A 20,587-nucleotide genomic window follows, 5' to 3' on the forward strand; every position below is an offset into this window, starting at 1 on the left:
AGTGGGGGAGCTCAGAAGTCCAGGCTGGAGACCCATCAACTCTCAGACCAAGTGTGTGTCATAAAATGTAAAGATGGAAACCCGGTTCATCATTTCAGCAAATGGGAGCGGAATCTGCAAAGTTCTGAAATGAAACGCGGGACATGGAATGCACGCAAGGGACCACTCCAGGTGCGGATGGGGAATCCCAGGCAGTGGCAGCAGAACCCACCCCACTCCCCTCCTCTGCCCTTTTCTTGCCTTCCCTCTCCTGGCCGCTGCGGACAGGTCCCTGGTGCGAAGCGAGGAGACCCCCCACCCCCACCCCCTCCGGGCGCCGCGGCACGTTCGCAGACAAAGAGAACGGAGGCGTACAGAGGCTGCAGCCCACTCAGACTTTATTCAAAGATCGGGAAGTTGAGATGCGCCGAGCGCCAGAGAGCCTCGGGACGGGGGCAGGGGGACCGCCGCGGCTTCAGCTTAACGGTATTTGGAGGTCAGCACGGTGCTCACGGCGCTGAAGAACTTGTCCAGGGAGGCGTGGACCGCAGGGGTGAAATCCGCGGGGTGGTGGCAGGCCAGGGTCACCAGCAGGCAGTGGCTCAGGAGCTGCGGAGAGAAGGGACGTCAGCGGCCGCCTGCGCTCCACCTTCCGGAGCCCGGGGGCCGTCCGCCCTGCTAGCAGGCCCCGCTGCGCCCTCCTGCCCCAGATCTCTCCGGGCCGGCCCGCGTGCTCACCTTGAAGTTGACGGGGTCCACACGCAGCTTGTACGCGTGCAGGTCGCTCAGAGCCGACAGGGCGCCTGGCAGGTCATCCATGTGGGCCACAGCGGTGGTCAGCGCGTCGGCCACCTTCTTGCCGTGGGCCTTGACCTGGGCGGAGCCGTGGCTCAGGTCGAAGTGGGGGAAGTAGGTCTTGGTGGTGGGGAAGGCCGTGAAGGTCCTGCGGGAGGAAGGGGTGGGCGAGCCAGGGTTAGGTGGGGCGGTGGAGGACAAGGGTCGTGAGGGGTCCCCGAGCCCTGATCCCAACAGGGGAAGGTTGGGTCCTCACCTCTCCAGAGCCTCTCCGCCATACTCGCCAGCATGGCCGCCAATCTTATCCCAGGTGGCCTTGACGTTGGTCTTGTCGGCGGGAGACAGCACCATGGTGGGTTCTTTCTGAGTCTGTGTGAGGACCAGAAATGCGCCGGGCGGGGAGTGTGCGGAGCATTTATGCCTGGGGCGCGAGGGGCACGCCCGCCCGGGCCGCGCTCATTGGCTGGCGAGGGGCCCGGCTGCGCGGCGGGGCCGGCCGGCAGGGGGTGCCCGCGAGCGGCCAGAGCCTGCCTGGCGCGGTGAGGGCTTTGCTGCAGGCTTGGGGAGGGTCTGGGTGTCTCCCTCCCACCCGCTTCTTCACGCCCCTGCGTCCACCGCCCCTGGAAGTGATATCCCAGCCCCCCAGCTGGTGGGGGTCGGTTGAGGTGGGTCGATGCCCGCTCTTCCAGCACTTGAGCTCAGTGACACCCTTCAGGGTCCCTGAGCGCCCCTAGCCCTGGGCTGCCCTCTCCTGAGGATCGGAAGGGAGTAGTCAGTTTGTGCCACCTACCCTGATCTAGGCTTGGCACTCACGCCACGTGTATTAATTTGAGCGGAGTCAGTGAGGGAACGTGCGGTTGATCGTGGAAAGAAAGGCCTCGCCTAGTCCAGGGTGGAGAGAGATGTGCACCCAACGCGGTCCTCTCTCGAATGTAGTCAAGAATTCTCGCAGGGAATCCCTCCTGCTCTCCTCAGACTTGGTTCTTCTAACCCCCTTTCTTTACACAAATAATCACTGAGTGCAGTCACAGTCAGAACTGAGAAGGAACAAATACCAAGGGGCAGAATTGCAAGGCTGCAGTGGGAGGGTTCCAGGCTTAAGATCCTTCTTCCAGGGTGGTGGTCGCTGCAGCCCCAGATCTGGGACTCACAGAGGCGGCCCTCTCCTATTTTGGACGTTGTTTGAGGGACTGTCCCTCCACCCCCCCCATCCTCCCATCCACCCCTCTTCCTGAGTTGCAATGACACACCCAGTGCTGCAAATTGTTCCTGAGGAGACTCACTAGGCAAATAGTGGCTAAGTGGATGCACAAGGCCTGAGCTTCCAACCTGGTCAGGGACCGTCACCAAATCATCACACAAGCACACATAGAGTGGAAGAACTTGTTAAAAGACCCAAGGAAGCATGGAGAGAGTGGATGAGGCATTCACGGAGAATCAGGGTTAGTCTGAGGATCATGGTGGACACCACCCTCTGTCCCCATTCCTTTCCTAGGACCCTCCCTCAAGACCTGCCCTGTGTGTCCAGGAGGAAGTAATGGTCAAACTGACTGGGACAGAGAAGAAAGAGGCTCCAGACAAGCCTCAGCACTTCTCCCTTCTGTGCTGCCTCCTTGTGTCTGTTCTTCTCATTTTGTTCACACGGGACCCTCCTCCCAGCTCATTCCACTTTCCCTTCCTACCCTCTACCCTTTTCCTGATTCTGTCACAGCCAAAGGCCCAATCCTGGCCTCCCAAAAAAGATAAGACACAGGGGAGACAATCCCCCTTCTGCATCTTGTTCTAATCCTCCTGACACTGAGTCCTTTTGAGGCAAGACTTGGGGAACATATCTCAGCCAATGGCTTACATTCCTAATATGGGAAGAGCTCCTATATATATATATACACACCCACACATATATATATATGAAAAAACAAATGACTTACAGGAACAATTGACAAAGGTTATTAACAGGAAATTAACAGAAATATAGAAATGACCAATAATGGGGGCCTGGGTGGTACAGTCAGTTAGGCATCTGATTCTTGCTTTAGGCTCAGGTGATGATCTCAGGGTTGTGAGATTGAGCCCCGTGTTGGGCTCTGTGCTGAGTGTGGAGTCTGCTTGAAGTTCTCTCTCCTTCTCCCTCTACCCCTCCCTCTGCTCGCACACACACTCTCTCTCTAAAATAAATAAATAAATGTGTGTGTGTGTAATGACCAATAAATCTGTGAAATGAGAAAGAGCTGAATAAACTGCTGGAAGAGATGTAGTAGAGACAGCTCATTGAGAAGAGCAGGTTGCAGAAAAAATACCTAGGGTGTGATACTTTTGACCAAAAACAAAACAAAAAAAAGAGTGTAGTTGTAGATGTAGCTGTGTCCCCTCAGCACAGGATAGAAGCCAGGAGGGTCAGCCCCAAACCATTCACTTGTCCTATTGCTGCAGGGGTGGGGGGCGGGGCAGAGGGGCTCTCTTTCCCTACTTTGAATAACATGAAGTGTGGGGCGGGGTGGGGGGGTAGAGAAAGCATGGGCATGTTTTAGTTTATTTATTGAGTGTTTTCTACATTTAAATAAAAATGAATTGGGCTCGAGGGCAGAGGACGGGTGCATGGTGGAGACGAGGAAGCAAATTCTCAGCTGTTCAGAAAAGTCCATGTCCAAAAAGAAAGTGGGGAGCAGGGGGCTCTGCCACCGGCCAGCCGCAAGCTTGCCCAGGGCTGCATGTTGCCCTGGAGACCAGGCTGGGCTGCAGGCACCGACACGGACCTAATTAGGGTGGTTGCAGAGCCGGGTGGGGTGTGCGAAGTGGAGTCCAGGGCTTCAGCACTTTGCCAGGGGCAAAGGCAGAACTTCTGGGAGACCCCAGGAGCCTCGGGCTATTGAGTAGGGGGAGCAGTGAGCTGGGGGACACAGGGCTGCACACACAGTGAGCTGTTGATGTGCCTCACAGGAACAAGGGAGCAACGTACTCTGCTAAAGCGCTTCCCCAAGTGCACCCTGACTGCTTCACCCAGCTCATGCCTCACTCTTCTTCCCTGACTCTATCCCCACCTCCAACCTCAGAATGTTCCTGTGACCCAGGAAGGGTGCAGGGAGCTGTGATCCCCTTTCCAACCCACCTTCCCTTGGATAGGAAGGAGGTGGGAATCTCATACAAATTGTCCAGCACCCACAGTTGCAGAGGAATGGTGTATTTTTGTGGTTTTTATTTTTGCTCTGTTTTGTTTTAATCTAGACCGTTTAACCAGCATCAGTCAGAGAGACTTCAAAAGAGGGGGGGGGCCTGGGGGACTCAGTCCCTTGGCCGTCAGACTCTTGGTTGTCGCTCAGGTCCTGATCTCAGGGTCAATAGATCGAGCCCCACGAGGGCTCAGAGCTCAGCACGCAGTCTGCTTGTCTCTCTCCCTCTTCCTCCCCCCCCAATTAATTAATTAATTAAAGCTTAAAACAAAAAGAGGTTGGCAAATTTAGGACTCCCCTATCTCTCACCCCAGAGAGGAACCCTTGGAATTCTGGCACCACCTGGTCCTGAAGCATGAGCTTCAGCCTTAGTTCTGCGGTCCTCCCGGCCCCTGCGGACAGGTCCCTGGTGCGAAGCGAGGAGACCCCCCACCCCCACCCCCTCCGGGCGCCGCGGCACGTTCGCAGACAAAGAGAACGGAGGCGTACAGAGGCTGCAGCCCACTCAGACTTTATTCAAAGATCGGGAAGTTGAGATGCGCCGAGCGCCAGAGAGCCTCGGGACGCGGGCAGGGGGACCGCCGCGGCTTCAGCTTAACGGTATTTGGAGGTCAGCACGGTGCTCACGGCGCTGAAGAACTTGTCCAGGGAGGCGTGGACCGCAGGGGTGAAATCCGCGGGGTGGTGGCAGGCCAGGGTCACCAGCAGGCAGTGGCTCAGGAGCTGCGGAGAGAAGGGACGTCAGCGGCCGCCTGCGCTCCACCTTCCGGAGCCCGGGGGCCGTCCGCCCTGCTAGCAGGCCCCGCTGCGCCCTCCTGCCCCAGATCTCTCCGGGCCGGCCCGCGTGCTCACCTTGAAGTTGACGGGGTCCACACGCAGCTTGTACGCGTGCAGGTCGCTCAGAGCCGACAGGGCACCTGGCAGGTCATCCATGTGGGCCACAGCGGTGGTCAGCGCGTCGGCCACCTTCTTGCCGTGGGCCTTGACCTGGGCGGAGCCGTGGCTCAGGTCAAAGTGGGGGAAGTAGGTCTTGGTGGTGGGGAAGGCCGTGAAGGTCCTGCGGGAGGAAGGGGTGGGCGAGCCAGGGTTAGGTGGGGCGGTGGAGGACAAGGGTCGTGAGGGGTCCCCGAGCCCTGATCCCAACAGGGGAAGGTTGGGTCCTCACCTCTCCAGAGCCTCTCCGCCATACTCGCCAGCATGGCCGCCAATCTTATCCCAGGTGGCCTTGACGTTGGACTTGTCGGCAGGAGACAGCACCATGGTGGGTTCTTTCTGAGTCTGTGTGAGGACCAGAAATGCGCCGGGCGGGGAGTGTGCGGAGCATTTATGCCTGGGGCGCAAGGGGCACGCCCGCCCGGGCTGCGCTCATTGGCTGGCCCGGTGCCAGGAGGTGTCCCCAGTGAGTGCTGGTGGGGGTCCCAAGGCCACCCTCTCCCCGTCCAGCGCAGACCGAGATCCAGTTCTCTCTGGTACCCTCCACTTCCAGTCCTGTGGTTCCAGGTAGCCCACACAGGTTCCCGACCCACCCGCTGTGCACCTGCTTTTGGCTCCGAACCTGGGGTATTTGCTGGTTGGGAAGGAGAGCACAATATTTTCCGAAGTGAAACAAGCTGTTTTCGCACCAAACTTTACCCAGGACCAAGAGCTGTAGATTGTCCATGTAAACAATGAGGGTGAAGGAGATAATGTGGGATCAGGTGCTCCAAGCCTTCCTTCCCCTAATGGTGAGCAGGCACTCCCCACCACCGCAGGGTAACAGGTGCGGGCACTGACTGCGGAGTGGGGTGGGTAGTTCGGCGGAGGCACCGTCAGAGCTTACCCTCCGGCATCCTTCGGACTTGGGCGCATCTGGTCAGGTCGGGCTCAGTGCTCCCTGCACCCACGGAGATTGTTAGCGGGAACCTTCCTCATTCAGAATCTAGCGAGCTCCCCGAGTCCCTCTCCCTGGCCTCGTTCCGTTGTCGGAGAAGGTTCTCAGTAGAGCGCTAAGATTCCTGCCCCAATGTCGGGGAGGGGGGAGAGATTGACCCTGGGGACTGGGTCTCGGGTGAAGGAGAGGAACGCCTTGGTTGGGGGACCCGCAGAGACTGAAAGGTTTGGCTGGGGCTGGAGTGGAGGTTGGGTGGCCCTGGGCCTGCCAGGTACTGACCCTGCTTTATGATCTTATAAATTATTTCAAAGACCCAGCGAGGGGTCAGCTTTTTGTTTGTTTGTGTTTACATCGGATGCATTAGGATCAGATTGCTCCTGGACATGTCCAGTATCACAGAGCTGTTGTGTGAACGGGGTTAGAAACCTGCTCTGTCTGCCTGATCGTGGCCATCAGGAGTTCCTACCCCAGTCCCCCACCCCAGGAGATTCAGAGGAAGGGGCTAACTTGGCTAGGGCAAAGTTCACTGCCGACTGAGCGCCAGGGGGAGGGGAGGAAGCAAAGAAGGTCAGAGGGGTCCTGGCCCCTAACTCTGACCTCTGGCCAGGAACTTGACCCTTGGTTCTAGGTGCCTGCATTTGTCTGCCAAAGAGGTGAGGATTCCAGCTGGTAGCCCCCAGCGGAAGGGATGGAGGGAGAATGAATGAATGAGTGAATGAATGCAAACGTGCTTTGTGAACGGTGTGTCACCGTGGGTGTGTTGGAAATGAACTTCACCCTGAGAACCTTCCTCATCTTAGCACCCACCTGCCCCCACCCCCCAATTCCCCATCACAGGAGGGCAATTGTTTTGTTCAAGTCTTTGGGGATCCACACCCTGCCCAGACCCGGGAATGTCAACCCAGGAACTGTCCCCATTTGAGAGTCCTGGGCCCCTGTTCCTTTGTGCGCAGAGGTCTGGGTTCGCGCCCTAAGATTCCGGGAGGCTCCACACAGGACCCGGAGGTTCTCTGCCAAGGCGCAATAACCTCAGCCCACCCGCTCCCCAAAGACCACACACGCGCAGGGTCCGGCCGTTTGAGGCCTGTTTATTGACATACAGAGATCTAAGCCGGCGGGGCAGGGGACTCAGCGGTACTTCTCGGTCAGCACCACCGCCACGCCGGTCAAGAACTTATCCCATGCCGCCTGCATCTCTACGGTGAACTCGCCCTGCAGGTGGGAGGCCAGCACCACCTGGAAACACTGGATCAGCAGCTGCGGGAGAAGGGGCGGATGAAAGGGGGACTGCCTTTGCCAATTCCCTGTCCAGCCCCAACCCCGGCTGCGCGCGCGCGAACCCTACGGAGGCCCGGGCGGGCTCACAGGGAAGTTGGAGGGGTCCACGCGTAGCACTTGCGCGTGCAGGTCGGCGAGCGGGCTCAGCGCCGCGCGCAGGTTGTCCATGTGCTGCACGGCCACGCCCACTGCCTCGAGCATGCGTTGTCCGTGGGTCAGCAGCTGAGTCTCGTCAGGGCAGAAGCCCAGGTGCTTGAAGTAGCTCTTGGTGCTGGGGTAGACGGTGAAGAGCCTGACGGAGCAGGTCGGTGAGTGAGGAGGGCGGCCGCCTGGGGTCCTCCCAGCGCCTGCACTGCCCAGACACCCGGAAATCTCCCGCTTCGGCCGCTCCTCGGACTCCGGCCCCAACCCCCTGTGACCGCCTCCCTGCGAGCCTGGAAACCCCGCCTCAACCCACCTGAGCAGCAGCTCCGCCCCAAAGGACGCCTCGTGGCCGGCGATCAGGTCCCAGACCTGCGCCACCTGGATGCGCTCCTGGGCGCTGAGCATGGCGCTGGCGGGGCGTGCTCTGGGGGCCCCTCCCGCCGCGCCGGCCTCCTTATAGCCTCCCCACACCCCAGGCACCCCGCCTGCCCTTATCTGCAGGACGGCGGCGGGAACGCGGGGACCCTCGGCTAGCACCGGGAAGTGTCTCCAGCCCAGGTCCCGATCGCCGCGGAGGCCACCGCCTGGCGGGGCCCCAGCTTGCCCGCAGTGACTCACGCGGCTGTGCGTGCGTGCTTTTGCTGCAGGCTTTAGCTGGATCTGGAATTACTCCCGCGCGGGCAAAGTTAGAACCTCTCCAGGAGGGAGCCAGTGGAGGGATTGGGAGAAAGAGCGCTGGGCAGGGAACCCCCTTTTCCCCGCGGGACGGGAGATCGTATCATGGGTCCCCGCAGCGCGGGAGCTATGACAGCAGGCTTTGAGGAAAAGCCTCCCGAGCGCCGACGCGCACCCAACACGCTGAGTAAAGCAACAATCTTTGGGCGATTTGGGAAGCAGGAGAGGAGCAAACGCCTCTTTGACCTGCTCTGCCCCTTCCCGACTCTGGGGTCCGCAGGCGCACGGATCGCCCCACAGCACCCTTGGGGTGGCCTTCAAGCCGCTGGTGACACGGGGGTCGGCCGCATTCCTGCGGCTCTCGCTTTCTTTCACTCCCCCCCTTTCCCGCCAATACTGAACGCAGGGGCCACTCCGTCCTCATCCATTTATTGGAGAATCCGGGGAGGAATTACGGAAGGTTCAGGGGCAGGAAAGGGGCCGCAGTCCGCCCTCCGTAGGGCGGCTGCGCTCAGCGGTACTTCTCGGTCAGGACGCAGGACACGATGGACAGGAACTTGTCCCAGGCGGTGTGGGCGTCGGCCGTGAAGTCGGCGGGGAAGTGCGAGGCCACGGTGACCAGCAGACAGTGGGACAGGAGCTGAGGGGCGGGAGCGCGGCTCAGTGAGCGGCCCGGGTGCGGGAGCGCGTGCTCTGGGGGTGGGGCGGAGCACCTTCGGCCGAGACCCGGCTCCTTCCCGCGCTCCTCGTCCCCGCCAGGACCCCAGCCCCCTCGCCCACCTTGAAGTTGACGGGGTCCACGCGCAGAACGTAGGCGTGCAGCTCGCTCAGCTTGGCCAGGGCGCCCGCGACGTTGTCGATGCTCTTGACCGCATCGCCCAGGGCGGCCACCACCTTGGCACCGTGCACGCGCAGGTGCACGGAGCCGGGGCGCAGGTCGAAGTGCGGAAAGTAGGTCTTGGTCTGCGGGTAGCTGGCGAAGAGCCTGCGTGCAGGCATGGTGTGAGTGCCAGAGGAGGGCGGCCTCCCGTCCACCTCCCCAAGATCCCTGCTTCCTTTCCTGAGCCTGAAGACCCAAATGCGACCTCGCCACGGGGACTGCCAGCTCAGCAGCTGCATCGCATTCTTGACACCCACTTTGCTCTCAGACTGCTGCCGCTCGCCCAAGCTCGGTCCCATGGTCTGGAGGCCCTCTGCCTCCACACCCTCCCAGCACCCAACCTTGCCCCTGCTCCCCACCTCAGCCCTATTCCAAGGTCTCCTTGCTCCCAGTTGACCCTGCAAACCCACTGTAGGGCTCCAGCCCCTTTTCACCTCTTGTCTGGCCACAGAAACCCCCTTCCCAGCCCCTGACCAGGCTTCCTGATGAACGGTCTGCCAGAAATAATGCCCTCTCCAGCCCTATGGCAAGGAAGATCTCTTCAGGGAAACTACCTGGGATCACCTTCCCGCAGGATTAGAAACCCTGATGTTAGTGCTTGTAGTCTCTTGACTGCCTCCTTAGGCACTTGAGGCCTTGGAAGAAACACATCCGTGCTCCTCTGGGAAGATCCTGGGCCTGTCCCTGCTCAGGCCTCAGTGAGCATAGGGTCAGCCAGAAGTCCATGCAGTTCATCTTCCCTCCTCACTGGTCTCTCCTCGCTGGCCCCTGTCCTCCCTGGCCCCACACCGTCACCTACCTGGCTCCATCCCAGCCCATCTGGCACTCACCTCTCCAGGGCCTCAGTGCCAATGGCATCCTCCTGAGTGGAGATCTTGTCCCACATGGACAGGATGATGGTCCTCTCTGCCTTGGTCAGAGACATGGTGGTAGCTGAGCTGGGCGTGCTTAGGACAGGCCTCTGTGGTGCTCGACCCCCAGGATCCCTTTATATACACGGAGCCAGGGTGGGGGCTGGGCTGTGGCCATTGGTCTGGAGAGGGGAGAGGGCTGTGGGGGTGGGGTCTCTTATCAGACCCAGTGAGGGTGGGTGGTCAGGGGCTGGTGGCACTGGTGGGGTGAGGGGCCACCCACTCCTACCCAGGGCCTTAGAGGGGGTGTTGGCCACAGCCTGACCACAGTCCTGAAGTGATAGGGGCCCAGCCAGCCCAGGAGGCCATGCTTGTGTTTGTAGCCCAGCTCTGACTCTCCTCCTTCATTTCAGAATCACAGAATGGGGGAAGCCAGGATTAGCTCAACACACACCGTGCTCAGGCTGGAACATGACGTGTTCTGCCTGCAGTGCTCCTTGGGGGGATCCTGTGGCTAGCACAGCCTGGCCACATGTCCGTCTCCTCTCCCTCTGGTTCTGTGATCCCTGGGTTTCCTTGAGAAAGCAATGGTTTTGCTCACCTATTGCTGAGCAGAGATGTACTGACGGTCCTCTGAAAAGCTGGGTGAAGTGTCAGATTACTAAAAGGATTCTTCTCATATCATGTGCTATTAGGGGTTGCAGGATTGCTCACCACATTATCGTTGTAACATAATGAGGCAAATACTCCTTTACATTTTATTTTAACATAAAACAAAATTGACTTTCTTCAGTGTACTGCTCGGTGAATTTTGACACATGTATAAATTCATTCACCACCCCCACAATCAGGACATACAGCAGCTCTATCACCCCCCCAAAAAAACTCCCACATGCTGCCCCTTTGCAGTCTCACCCTCCATGTGGAATTGGAATCTTGACACACTGTTGGCGAGAATGTAAAATTGTGCCGTGGAAAACAGGCAGTTCCCGAGAAAGCCTGGACACAGGGTTCCCATATGACACAGCCATTCCACTCCTAGGTGTAGACCCAAGAGAAATGAAAACATAAAGTCACTCAAAAACTTGTGTTCATAGCAACATCATTCACAGTAGCCACAAAATGCAAACAAGCCCAATGCCCATCAGCTGATGAATGGGTGAATAGAACGTGGTCTAATCCATACAATGAAATAGTATTCAGTCATAAAAATGAAATACTGATGTGTGAATGAACTTGAAAATACACATGTTGCGTGGTTCCATTCATCTGAAATGTCCAGAGCAGGGTTATCTACAGAGAAAGAAAGTAGATCAGGCTGTTTAGGCCCGGGGATTGGAGGGTGTGGCTGCTTGGGTATGGAGTTTCTCTTGGGGTGATGAAAATGTTCTAAAATTGATTGTGGTGATGGTTGCACAACCCTCCGAATGTACTAAAACACCCTGAACTGCACACTTTAGATGAATGAAATGCATGTTATGTGAATTGTATCTAATTACAGCTGTTTCTAAAAAATCAATGAAAGCACCCCCTATACCCCATTCCGGTCTTCCCCAGGAAGTAACAGTAGTGAAGTCTTTCTCACCTCACTTTGACTTCCTGCTGAAGTCACCTGTTGCACCAAACCTGATTCCTGGTAGACCTGTGGGTAGGCACACCAGCATGAAACTTGTACACATTGGGAATGTCTCAGACATTACCAACAAACACATAGCCCTGTGTGGGGCTGCATAGCATTGATTTTATTTTTTTCCAAAATTTCCAAAAAGAAAAATGCTGTCTTATTTTATGTTGCATTTCTCTGATTATTACTGAGGTGGAGAATTGCATCACTTGATTATTTGCCAGTGTCTGAGAATCACCTTATTGCTTTCCCTATGGGTTGTTTGTCCTTCTTTGGTGGTTTGGGTGTGTTCTTCTTTTTGAGGGATAGTCACCCTTTATTACTGATTCTGTGAGCCTTTTTCCTAGTCTCATATGTTTTGGTTTTATGTATAATCAGAAGGTTTCTGAGTTCTCCTACAGTTACCAGGAACATCCCTAGAAAGGAAATAAGGGTGCAGCAGCAGGAGGTGAGCCTGAGGGAGCTGGGATGATGGGGAAGGGGAAACCTCTGTCTGGGGGAAGAGCCAGCTGAGGTCATGGGGGTCTCTCTACAGGGGCACTGAGAATCTGCGAGTACCCACATATGAGGTCCAGGACTCTGGCGCAGGCCTCCTTCCTCCAATTTCCCTGACCATGCTGCTGCCCCATTGGGCAGTCTCATGACCCCAGGACTTGGAGGAGGAGGTCTGATGTCCAGTGGCTGTCCCTGGGCTGGGGGAAGGCCCAGACTTGGAGGAACCCAGAATTTTCCAATCACCCCCACAGGGCCTGCTTCCTGCTAGCAGCCTTCATAAGAGCATTTGTTGTTTATTTTTCTGGCTATATGGTTAGTATCTTACCACTAATGAGATTGGAATCCATGAAAGGTAAAGGGAACCACCAGGACCCAGGCCACAGAGACCCCAGATGCATCCCTTCCCCGGCTGCCCTAGCAGGGCTTAGGTGCAGGGCTATCCAGGGCTGGACTGGAGAGAGCAGAGGTCTGAATCCCACACCACCCTCATTGGTCTGCCTCATTGGGCTATTACAGAAGTCAGAGCACATTGTCACTCCCTGGCCAGTCCAGTCTGGTGTTGGCAGCTGGAGGGACCGGAGGGTAGGCTGGCCCTGCATTGGGCCTCCCCATCTGTGACAGGATTGGGAGCAGGTGGTCTCTAAGTGTGGTCCTAGCTCAAAGCCCTCACAGTTTCCCAGACAATGATGTGCCCAGGGCCAACCTTTGCTTATGTCCTCAAACTTCCCTGTTAACACCCCATGCCTCTACATCCTCATTTTACACTTTAATAACTCTGCTTAGTAACCTACTTTTTTGAAAGGAACTGGATTCTTGGAAACCAAAATTCCTGACCCTTCCACACAACCCGGGTGCTCCCTGGACAGGGCTAGGAGGCCACTTGGCTAGTCAGGCCTTATCAGTCCTGCCACTTGTTCTGGGCCCCATAGAGCTGTCACTGTCTGTCAGAGGGCCAGGCGGGGCTCACATTCCCTATCTTGCACCCACCTTGACCTCTCCACCTTCTCAGCCACAGTGCTCCTGCCCAGAAAGAATCACCCACTCACAATAGTACTACAAGAATCTTGAGTTCACGCTGCCATGTCCTGAGGTCCTATGGTAACAAATTTTCCCTCCTAGTAGTGAAGTGGGGGCTGTTTTTAACCCCCACCTGAGTGGTTGCTAATGTGGAACTGGGGTTTACAAGGTTAATTAGCCTGGCCAGGGCCACCCAGGAGCTGCTCTCAGGGGAAGGTCTCTGGACCCCATCACGGCCTTCTGCGGAGTCACCAGGATCCCTCTGAGCTCACTGCCAACTACACAAGCTCTGTGTGAGCCCAGGGCTTGGTGTTCAGCCAAGTCCAGCAGGTCTCAATGTCCCGGAGTGCTGCCCAAGCTCAGGCTCCTTGTGTCACAGGTGGGAGAACCCAGGCCCAGAGACTGAAGAGACTTGCCTGAGTCCCAAAGAGCCAGCAATCTGGCCCACACCAAACCTAGGTCCCCTCTACCCACTGGGGCTGGTTCCCTCCTTCACTGAACCTTTGAACAATTCATAACCCTCCTGAGCCTCAATTTCCTTATCTTAAAGCATGTAATGATAATAAAAGAAAACTTCTCCCACAGAGAGCTGTGAGGGCCAAACACCCAACACGGAGAGTGTTTGGTGCTGTACCCAGAATTCAGACAGCACATGACAAATGTCAGCTAAAACCACACCTCACCTCACCTCACACGCAAGACCAGTCCCGGGTGGACTGTTGCCCGACTTGAAAGACCAAACAGTAAAGTTCTTAGAAAGCTAACATGGAAGGCTCTCTTCACCTCACAACACTTATTTCACTTTTTAGAAAATCGAGGTAAAATTAGCAGAATGCAAAATTAATCATTCCAAAGTGAACAATTCAGTGGCATTTTGTATATTCACCGTGGTGTGCAGCCATCCTCACTGTCTAGTTCCAGAGTATTTTCATCATCCCAAAAGGAAACTCAGTACCCTTTACGCATTCGCTCCCCATTCCCCCCACCCCAGCCCCTGGCACCCACTCATCTGCTTTCTATCTGAAGGGACTTGCCTGTCTGGACTCTTCCTGTAAATGGAATCGTACACATGTGGTCTTGGGTGTCTGACTTCTTTCGCTTAGTATAATGTTCTCAAGGTTCATCCGTGCTGGAGCAGGTGCTGGTGCTTTATTTTTTAAAAAAGATTTTTATTTATTTATTTGAAAGAGAGATAGCACACAGGGAGAGTCAGAGGGAGAAGCAGACTCCCCGCCGAGCAGAGAGCCCGAGGCAGGACCTGATCCCAGAACTCTGAGATCATGACCTGGGCCGAAGGCAGACGCCCAACCAACTGAGCCACCCAGGTGCCCCCAGTGCTTTATTTTTATGGCTAAATAATATCTCATTGAATGGAAATACCATAATTTGTTTATTCATTCATCCATTGGCTTTTGTAAATAGAGGGTGCAATATTTTTATTTATTTATTTATTTTTTAAAAGATTTTATTTATTTATTTGACAGAGAGAGAGGTAGCGAGAGCCGGAACACAAGCAGGGGGAGTGGGAGAGGGAGAAGCAGGCCTCCCGCTGAGCAGGGAGCCCGACGTGGGACTCGATTCCAGGACCCTGGGATCATGACCTGAGCCGAAGGCAGACGCTTAACGACTGGCCACTCAGGCGCCCGAGGGTGCAATATTTTTAAATAGGACCAAAAAATAACTAAATTTGACTACATTAAAATGATAAACTGTTCAACCATAAAGAGGATTAAGAGAGTGGAGTCAGGGGCTCCTGGGTGGCTCAGTCGGTTAAGTGTCTGCCTTTGGCTCGGGTCATGATCCCGGGGTCCTGGGATCGAGCCCCGCGTTGGGCTCCCTGCTCAGAGCGGGTCTGTTTCTCTCTCCCCCTCTGCCCCTCTCCCCTCCCCCGCCCCCTGCCCCGCCTCCTGCTTGCTCTCTCACTTGCTCTCTCTCTCAAATAAATAAATAAAATCTTTATTTTATTTGGTGGCCTGTATATATTTCACAACGAAAAAAAGTAAAAAAAAAAAAAAATAATAATGGGATGTTTGCCCATCACAACGGTTTGTGGGGCTTGGAAGTTTCAGGAACAAAGAGGCCTCCAGTGGCTCCCTCTCCTTGTTGAGGCCAAGGATCGGGTGGAGTTTCTGCCAGGAGGGAGAGGAGGCCCTGAGGCCTGATGGGCGGTGAGGACCATCCCCCCTAGGAGGCAGCTGCCTGGGAGTGCCATCCCGGGGTCCACGGTCATTACCTTCTGTGAGGAGACAGGGCAGCCCTGCAGTGTCCACACACCACAGCTGGAGGCACATCCCTTCTCTGTGCTTCACCCCAGGCCTCCAGACTCCCTGCCTCTGCCTGACCTTCCCTCTGACCCTCCGTCTCTTCTTTCTCACTCACTCATTCTGTTTTCTTTGCCAGTCTGTCTGCTTATCTCTGTCTCTCTCCCTGCCTCCCCCATCTCTCTCCTTTCTAGAAGCGGAAGCTTTGGGCACAGCCACACACCCTTACTGTAGGCCCACGTGCCTTCTGAACCAAGCGACAGCAAGAGACGACCAAGGAGGGCTGGGCTCATCTCAGTCTGGAATGGACCCACAGAGGCACCACCACACTCCAGGCAGACACCCTAGAGCCCTCTGGGGTCGGCAGCGGCATGGCCCAGGACAATTGGCAAACAATCAGAAAGCCAGGGGAGGGTGGGTACACCCCTAGGAGAGGGGAACCTTGCCTCATAAGGAGAGGGGGCAGCTGTGAAATGTAAATAAGGGAGAGACCAGGATGGAGAAGGACCCAGGCAGTGTTGGAAAGAGCTTCTGGGAAGGTGGACTTCACCTCCAGGACACACAGAGGTACCTGCAGCCAGGGAGAGACCCCGACCTTGTCTGCTGAGCTGAGCATCCATCAGACGCTGCCCCTGCCCTCAACCCCTGAAGACCTCACCATCTCACATCTCGGGCATGGAAGAAATGAGCGCCACAACACGACTAAAACGCCAGCACAGTGTCCCGCACACAGAAGGTGGTCAATACTGGCTGACATTTAGGCACATGTTTTCCATTTCACAGGGCTTGTCTAAACCAAATTTTCTCTACGAATAGTTCAGGAAAATATCTGTGATCAAAACTCCCTGTAGAGGAAACATTTGCTTCTGATTCTAAAAAGTCCAGCAGGATTTTGTGCAGATACCTCTTTGGCTGACTCTAAAATTCACATGGAAAGGCCAAGGAACTAGAATAACCGAAACCATTTTAGAAATGAAGAATAAAGTGGGAGGAAGGATATTACACACTCCTTTTGCAGCTGTATTGAGATATAATTCACATAGCATGCACTTCACTCATTCACTCATTTAAAGTGTGCAGTTCGGAGGCGCCTGGGTGGCTCAACTGGATGGGCGACTGACTCTTGATTTTGGCTCAGGTCATGATCTCTGGGTTGAGAGACTGAGTCCCGAGATGGGCTCTACACTCAGTATGGAGTCTGCTTGTCCCTCTCCCTCCCGCTCTCCTTCCCCTCTGCCCCTTCCCCTGCTCACCCATGTGTGCATGCTCTCTCTCTAAAATAAATAAAATACATAAAATCTTTTTTATTTTTATTTTTATTTTTTTTTTAAAGATTTTATTTATTTATTTGACGGAGAGAGAGACAGCGAGAGCAGGAACACAAGCAGGGAGAGTGGGAGAGGGAGAAGCAGGCTTCCCGTGGAACAGGGAGCCCGATGCGGGGCTCGATCCCAGGACGCTGGGATCACGACCTGAGCCGAAGGCAGACGCTTAACGACTGAGCCACCCAGGCGCCCCCATAAAATCTTTTTTAAAATAAAGTGTGCAGTTCAGGGTGTTTTAGTACATTCAGAGGGTTGTGCAACCATCACCACAATCAATTTTAGAACATTTTCATCACCCCAAGAGAAACTCCATACCCAAGGAGCCATACCCTCCAACCCCCAGGCCTAAACAGCCTGATCTACTTTCTTTCTCTCAGATAACCCTGCTCTGGACATTTCAGATGAATGGAACCACACAACATGTATATTTTCAAGGTTCATTCACACACCAGTACTTCATTTTTATGACTGAATGGTCATTTCATTGTATGGATTACACCACGTTTTATTCACCCATTCATCAGCGGATGGGCATTGGGCTTGTTTGTACTTTGTGGCTACTGTGAATGATGTTGCTATGAACACACAAGTTTTTGAGTGACTTTATGTTTTCATTTCTCTTGGGTCTACACCTAGGAGTGTAATGGTTGTGTCATATGGGAACCCTGTGTCCAACCTTTCTCAGGAACTGCCTGTTTTCCACGGCGGCTGCACCATTTTACATTCTTGCCAACAGTGTGTCAAGATTTCAATTCCACATGCTTGCCAACACTTGTTATTTTGCCTTTCTGATTACAGCCGTCCTAGTGGGTGTGAAGTGGTATCTGTTTTTGGCTTTGATTTGCATTTCCCTAATGAGTAATGATGTGGAGCATCCTTTCATGAGCTTACTGGACATTTGTCTGTATTCTTTGGAGAAATGTCCTTTCACATCCTTTGCCCACTTTTCTCTTCCTTCCTTCCTTCCTTCCTTCCTTCCTCCCTCCCTCCCTCCCTTCCTTTCTAGCATATCTAGTTATATATATATATATATATATATATATATATTGGATCTCTACACCCAAGGTGTGGCTCAAAATCACGACCCAGAGATCAAGACTCACACACTACGGACTGAGCCAGCCAGGCGCCCTCTAAGACCATTTTTCAATTGGTTGTCTTTATTGATGAGCTGTAAGTTTGTTTTTGTTAATATATTCTGGATACAATTCCCTTATATGATTTGCAAATATTTTCTCTCATTCTGTGGGTGCTCTTTTTACTTTCTTTGGTGGTGCCCTTTGAAGCACAGAAGGTTTTAATTTGGTAAGTCCACTTAATTTTTTTCTTTAGTTGCTTGAGCATTTGGTGTCTTATCTGAGAACCCTTACCTAGCCCAAGAACCGGAGGGTTTACTCTTACGTTTTCTTGTAAGAGTTTTATACTGTTAGCTCTTACATTTAGGTCTATGATCCATTCATTGAAGAGTTTTTTTTGTTTTTTTGTTTTTCCTTTTTTCCTTTAGTTCTTTACATGTCTTAAGTCTAAACTTCCTGCTCAAAGAAAGTGTTACTTTCCCATTCACGCTGGTGGGTGGGTCCCTTTGCCCCACGCGGGAAGTACACGGCCCGCGCATGCGCCCAACATCCCGAGCGCCCCCCCCCGCGCGTGCGCACAGGTCGCCTGCGCCTGCGCCGACGGCCCCTGTCCGCGCGCAGGCGCCTTCTGCGCTGTTGCTTGGCCGTGTCGCGGAGGTGTTGCGAACTTGCCAGGACGTGGGTGGTGGTTCGTGGGTTTGGAAGCTCCGGGGGTCCCGTCCGCCTGGCTCCCGGCGCCCCACGTTTCCACGGCCTTGGGCGCGTCCTGGTCAGGCCCCTTCAGCCCCGCCCTGGGCGCGTCGTCCCCCGAGCCTCCCGCCCTCCGGCCCATCCTCCTCAGGTTCTCCTCCTCCCGCCCCCGGCGCATCCTCCTCGGGGCCCCCGGCCCGCCTCCGCCTCCTCCGCCCCCCTCCCCGTCCTGCCCGGTCCCGGCCGGTCCTCCTCAGGGCCCTCGGCCCGCCTCCGCCCCCTCCGGCCCCCTCCGTGTCCCTCCCCGTCCCCGTCCCCACCCGGTCCCGGCCCGCCTCCGCCCCGGGCCCCTCCCCGTCCCCACCCGGTCCCGGCCGGTCCTCCTCAGGCCCCCGGGCCGCCTCCGCCCTTCCGGCCCCCTCCGTGTCCCTCGCCGTCCCCGTCCCCACCCGGTCCCGGCTCCTTCCGCCCCCTCCGGCCTCTCCCCGTCCCCACCCGGTCCGGGCCCGTCCTCCTCGGGGCCCCCCGCCCGCCTCCGCCCACGGCAGGATGGGCGACAACACCAGCCCCATCAGCGTGATTCTGGTGAGCTCGGGCAGCAGGGGCAATAAGCTGTTGTTCAGGTACCCCTTCCAGAGAAGCCAGGAGCACCCGGCGTCCCAGACAAGTAAGTGAGCGCGGGCGGAGACCCCCCTGCCCTCCCCGCCTCGCACGTTCAAATGGAAGTCCTTGACTTTCTTCTTTTCCCGAGGATGTAGCCGATGCCTGCTGCATGCAGAGTATTTGGAAAGTACGGAAAATTAAAACCAGAGAAAAATCCCTCGTAATTCAACATGCCCAAGCCACTGTTGCCAACATTCAGCCATGTCTCCAGCCCTTTAAGAATATATATAAGCATCGTGTGAATGTATTAAGCTTGAAAAAAATGTGAAAGTACAGATTCAGGTCAAGTGTTCTTCGGACCCTCCCCCCGCCCGCAGTTCTGCTCCTTCGCCATCGCGGGGGTAACCACCTGCCCTTTTGGCACTTGTCCCCCCGTGCAGCTACGTATAGAATGTATTGTTCTGCAGGCGCTCTCTTTTCCTTGGAGCACTTCCAGTGTATAAAAAGATCCCCCGGGCGCCTGGGTGGCTCAGTTGGTTAAGCGACTGCCTTCGGCTCAGGACATGATCCTGGAGTCCCGGGATCGAGTCCCGGGATCGAGTCCCACATCGGGCTCCCTGCTCAGCAGGGAGTCTGCTTCTCCCTCTGACCCTCCTCCCTCTCATGCTCTCTGTCTCTCATTCTCTCTCTCGCAAATAAATAAAATCTTAAAAAAAAATAAAAAAAAATAAAAAGATCCCCCTCACTCACATACCCTTTCCCTGGGGACAGACGTTTAGGTTACTCGCACTTTTTCACAATTATGAAGGTGCAGTTCCTCATTTATGTTTTGTTTTAAAATTACTTTTAGATTTGTTAGCATGGGACACAGTTTTAAAGGTACAAAGGGGTGTAGATGAAAGGAACATCCTTTCCCACCTTTGAACCCCAGCCACTCCTTTTTCCTTGTACGGGCAGGTGCTGTTACCATTTTCCTGTGCGTTTTCCCAGAACCTTCTGTGTAAATACAAGCATGTGTACACATTTTCTTTTCTTTTTGTTTTGTTTTGTTTTGTTTTATTTATTTATTCATGAGAGTCAGAGAGAGAGATGGAGAGAGGCAGCGGCAGAGGGAGAAGCAGGCTCCCCGCCTAGCAGGGAGCCCGATGCGGGACTCGATCCCAGGACCCTGGGATCGTGACCTGAGCCAAAGGCAGACGCTTAACCATCTGAGCCACCCAGGCGTCCCACACATTTTCTTTTCTTTTTAAAATTATGTGCTTTTTAAAAAGTTTTATTTTTAGTGATCGCTACACCCCGTGTGGGGCTTGAACCCAGGACCCTGAGGTCAGGCGTCCCATGCTCTTCTGACTGAGCCAGCCAGGCGCACCCACGTGCTTTATTTTCTAAGCAGAAGTGAACACATGATACACACAGTTCTGCTCTGTTGTTTCCATATTCACTTTACATCTTGGATATAGATTTGGAATCACGATCAGAATCATGGGATGAACATACTGTGATTTATTTATTTAGTCTCTCTGTTGATGGGCATTTAAGTTGCTTCCAAACTTTGGCTAATACAAACAATGTGAATGTCTTTGCCGTATACAGTATCATTTTTCAGAATATGGGATCAATTCCCCGAAGTGGGATGGTTGGATCTAGGGGATAACGAACATATTTATTTTTAGTAAATCAGATTTTTCTATCTTTGTTAATGAGAGGGGTGAAAAGTTATGTCTGAAAGTGGTTTTCTGGGTTTTTGTTTTGTGTTTTGAGAGAGGGGGAGAGAGATGGCCCGTGAGCGAGTGGGCATGCAGTGGGGGTGGGGGGAGGGGGGCAGAGGGAGAGAGAACCCCAAGCAGGCTCTGTGTT

The 20,587-nt window shown here is 54.8% G+C and overlaps 5 protein-coding genes across 11 annotated transcripts in view; 1 reads left to right on the forward strand and 4 right to left on the reverse strand.

The window, feature by feature from the left end:
• Positions 1–360: 360 nt before the first annotated feature.
• On the reverse strand, positions 361–1,190 carry LOC118530185 (hemoglobin subunit alpha). The gene is made up of 3 exons (XM_036083562.2): positions 1,031–1,190; positions 718–922; positions 361–588 (listed from the first exon to the last, which is right to left on the reverse strand). The coding sequence occupies exons 1-3, from the start codon at positions 1,123–1,125 to the stop codon at positions 460–462; spliced, it is 429 nt and encodes a 142-aa protein (XP_035939455.1). The 5' UTR covers positions 1,126–1,190; the 3' UTR covers positions 361–459.
• A 3,246-nt stretch (positions 1,191–4,436) lies between these two features.
• Positions 4,437–5,251, reverse strand: LOC118530184 (hemoglobin subunit alpha-like). Its single transcript, XM_036083560.2, has 3 exons — positions 5,107–5,251; positions 4,794–4,998; positions 4,437–4,664 (listed from the first exon to the last, which is right to left on the reverse strand). Exons 1-3 carry the CDS (start codon positions 5,199–5,201, stop codon positions 4,536–4,538), a joined length of 429 nt encoding a protein of 142 aa, XP_035939453.2. The 5' UTR covers positions 5,202–5,251; the 3' UTR covers positions 4,437–4,535.
• A 1,623-nt stretch (positions 5,252–6,874) lies between these two features.
• Positions 6,875–7,674, reverse strand: HBM (hemoglobin subunit mu). The gene is made up of 3 exons (XM_036083565.2): positions 7,547–7,674; positions 7,177–7,381; positions 6,875–7,068 (listed from the first exon to the last, which is right to left on the reverse strand). The coding sequence occupies exons 1-3, from the start codon at positions 7,636–7,638 to the stop codon at positions 6,940–6,942; spliced, it is 426 nt and encodes a 141-aa protein (XP_035939458.1). The 5' UTR covers positions 7,639–7,674; the 3' UTR covers positions 6,875–6,939.
• A 647-nt stretch (positions 7,675–8,321) lies between these two features.
• On the reverse strand, positions 8,322–9,740 carry HBZ (hemoglobin subunit zeta). 2 transcript variants are annotated; one of them, XM_078075051.1, is made up of 3 exons: positions 9,619–9,740; positions 8,689–8,893; positions 8,322–8,548 (listed from the first exon to the last, which is right to left on the reverse strand). In XM_078075051.1, the coding sequence occupies exons 1-3, from the start codon at positions 9,711–9,713 to the stop codon at positions 8,420–8,422; spliced, it is 429 nt and encodes a 142-aa protein (XP_077931177.1). In that variant the 5' UTR covers positions 9,714–9,740; the 3' UTR covers positions 8,322–8,419. The 2 variants fall into 2 exon arrangements, with proteins under 2 accessions (XP_077931177.1, XP_077931176.1); XM_078075050.1 differs by lacking the exon at positions 9,619–9,740 and having other exon boundaries at positions 8,689–9,113.
• Positions 9,741–18,054: 8,314 nt separating this feature from the next.
• NPRL3 (NPR3 like, GATOR1 complex subunit) overlaps positions 18,055–20,587 on the forward strand; it is a 40,592-nt gene continuing 38,059 nt past the window's right edge. For 3 of the 6 annotated variants that reach the window (XM_036083524.2, XM_036083526.2, XM_036083528.2), the window contains exon 1: positions 18,056–18,794. In XM_036083524.2, coding sequence (XP_035939417.1) covers positions 18,677–18,794 — 118 coding nt within the window. In that variant the 5' untranslated portion in view covers positions 18,056–18,676. Of the gene's footprint in view, positions 18,795–20,587 lie in introns of all 6 variants that reach the window. The other 3 variants (XM_036083523.2, XM_036083525.2, XM_036083527.2) reach the window with 2 other exon arrangements.

This window comes from Halichoerus grypus, chromosome 6, assembly GCF_964656455.1.
Source record: "Halichoerus grypus chromosome 6, mHalGry1.hap1.1, whole genome shotgun sequence".
Classification (NCBI taxonomy): Eukaryota; Metazoa; Chordata; class Mammalia; order Carnivora; family Phocidae; genus Halichoerus; species Halichoerus grypus.

What these genes read in the sequence shown, in the direction of transcription:
- LOC118530184 (XM_036083560.2), bottom strand. Translation starts at nt 5,201, where the DNA reads ATGGTGCTGTCTCCTGCCGACAAGTCCAACGTCAAGGCCACCTGGGAT. An exon ending in GGCGGAGAGGCTCTGGAGAG is followed by an intron (nt 4,999 to 5,106) that starts GTGAGGACCCAA and finishes TTCCTCCCGCAG; the next exon opens with GACCTTCACGGCCTTCCCCA. An exon ending in TGGACCCCGTCAACTTCAAG is followed by an intron (nt 4,665 to 4,793) that starts GTGAGCACGCGG and finishes TTCTCTCCGCAG; the next exon opens with CTCCTGAGCCACTGCCTGCT.
- HBZ (XM_078075050.1), bottom strand. Translation starts at nt 9,087, where the DNA reads ATGGGACCGAGCTTGGGCGAGCGGCAGCAGTCTGAGAGCAAAGTGGGT. An exon ending in TGGACCCCGTCAACTTCAAG is followed by an intron (nt 8,549 to 8,688) that starts GTGGGCGAGGGG and finishes CCCGCCCCTCAG; the next exon opens with CTCCTGTCCCACTGTCTGCT.
- HBM (XM_036083565.2), bottom strand. Translation starts at nt 7,638, where the DNA reads ATGCTCAGCGCCCAGGAGCGCATCCAGGTGGCGCAGGTCTGGGACCTG. An exon ending in GGGGCGGAGCTGCTGCTCAG is followed by an intron (nt 7,382 to 7,546) that starts GTGGGTTGAGGC and finishes CTGCTCCGTCAG; the next exon opens with GCTCTTCACCGTCTACCCCA. An exon ending in TGGACCCCTCCAACTTCCCT is followed by an intron (nt 7,069 to 7,176) that starts GTGAGCCCGCCC and finishes CTTCTCCCGCAG; the next exon opens with CTGCTGATCCAGTGTTTCCA.
- LOC118530185 (XM_036083562.2), bottom strand. Translation starts at nt 1,125, where the DNA reads ATGGTGCTGTCTCCCGCCGACAAGACCAACGTCAAGGCCACCTGGGAT. An exon ending in GGCGGAGAGGCTCTGGAGAG is followed by an intron (nt 923 to 1,030) that starts GTGAGGACCCAA and finishes TTCCTCCCGCAG; the next exon opens with GACCTTCACGGCCTTCCCCA. An exon ending in TGGACCCCGTCAACTTCAAG is followed by an intron (nt 589 to 717) that starts GTGAGCACGCGG and finishes TTCTCTCCGCAG; the next exon opens with CTCCTGAGCCACTGCCTGCT.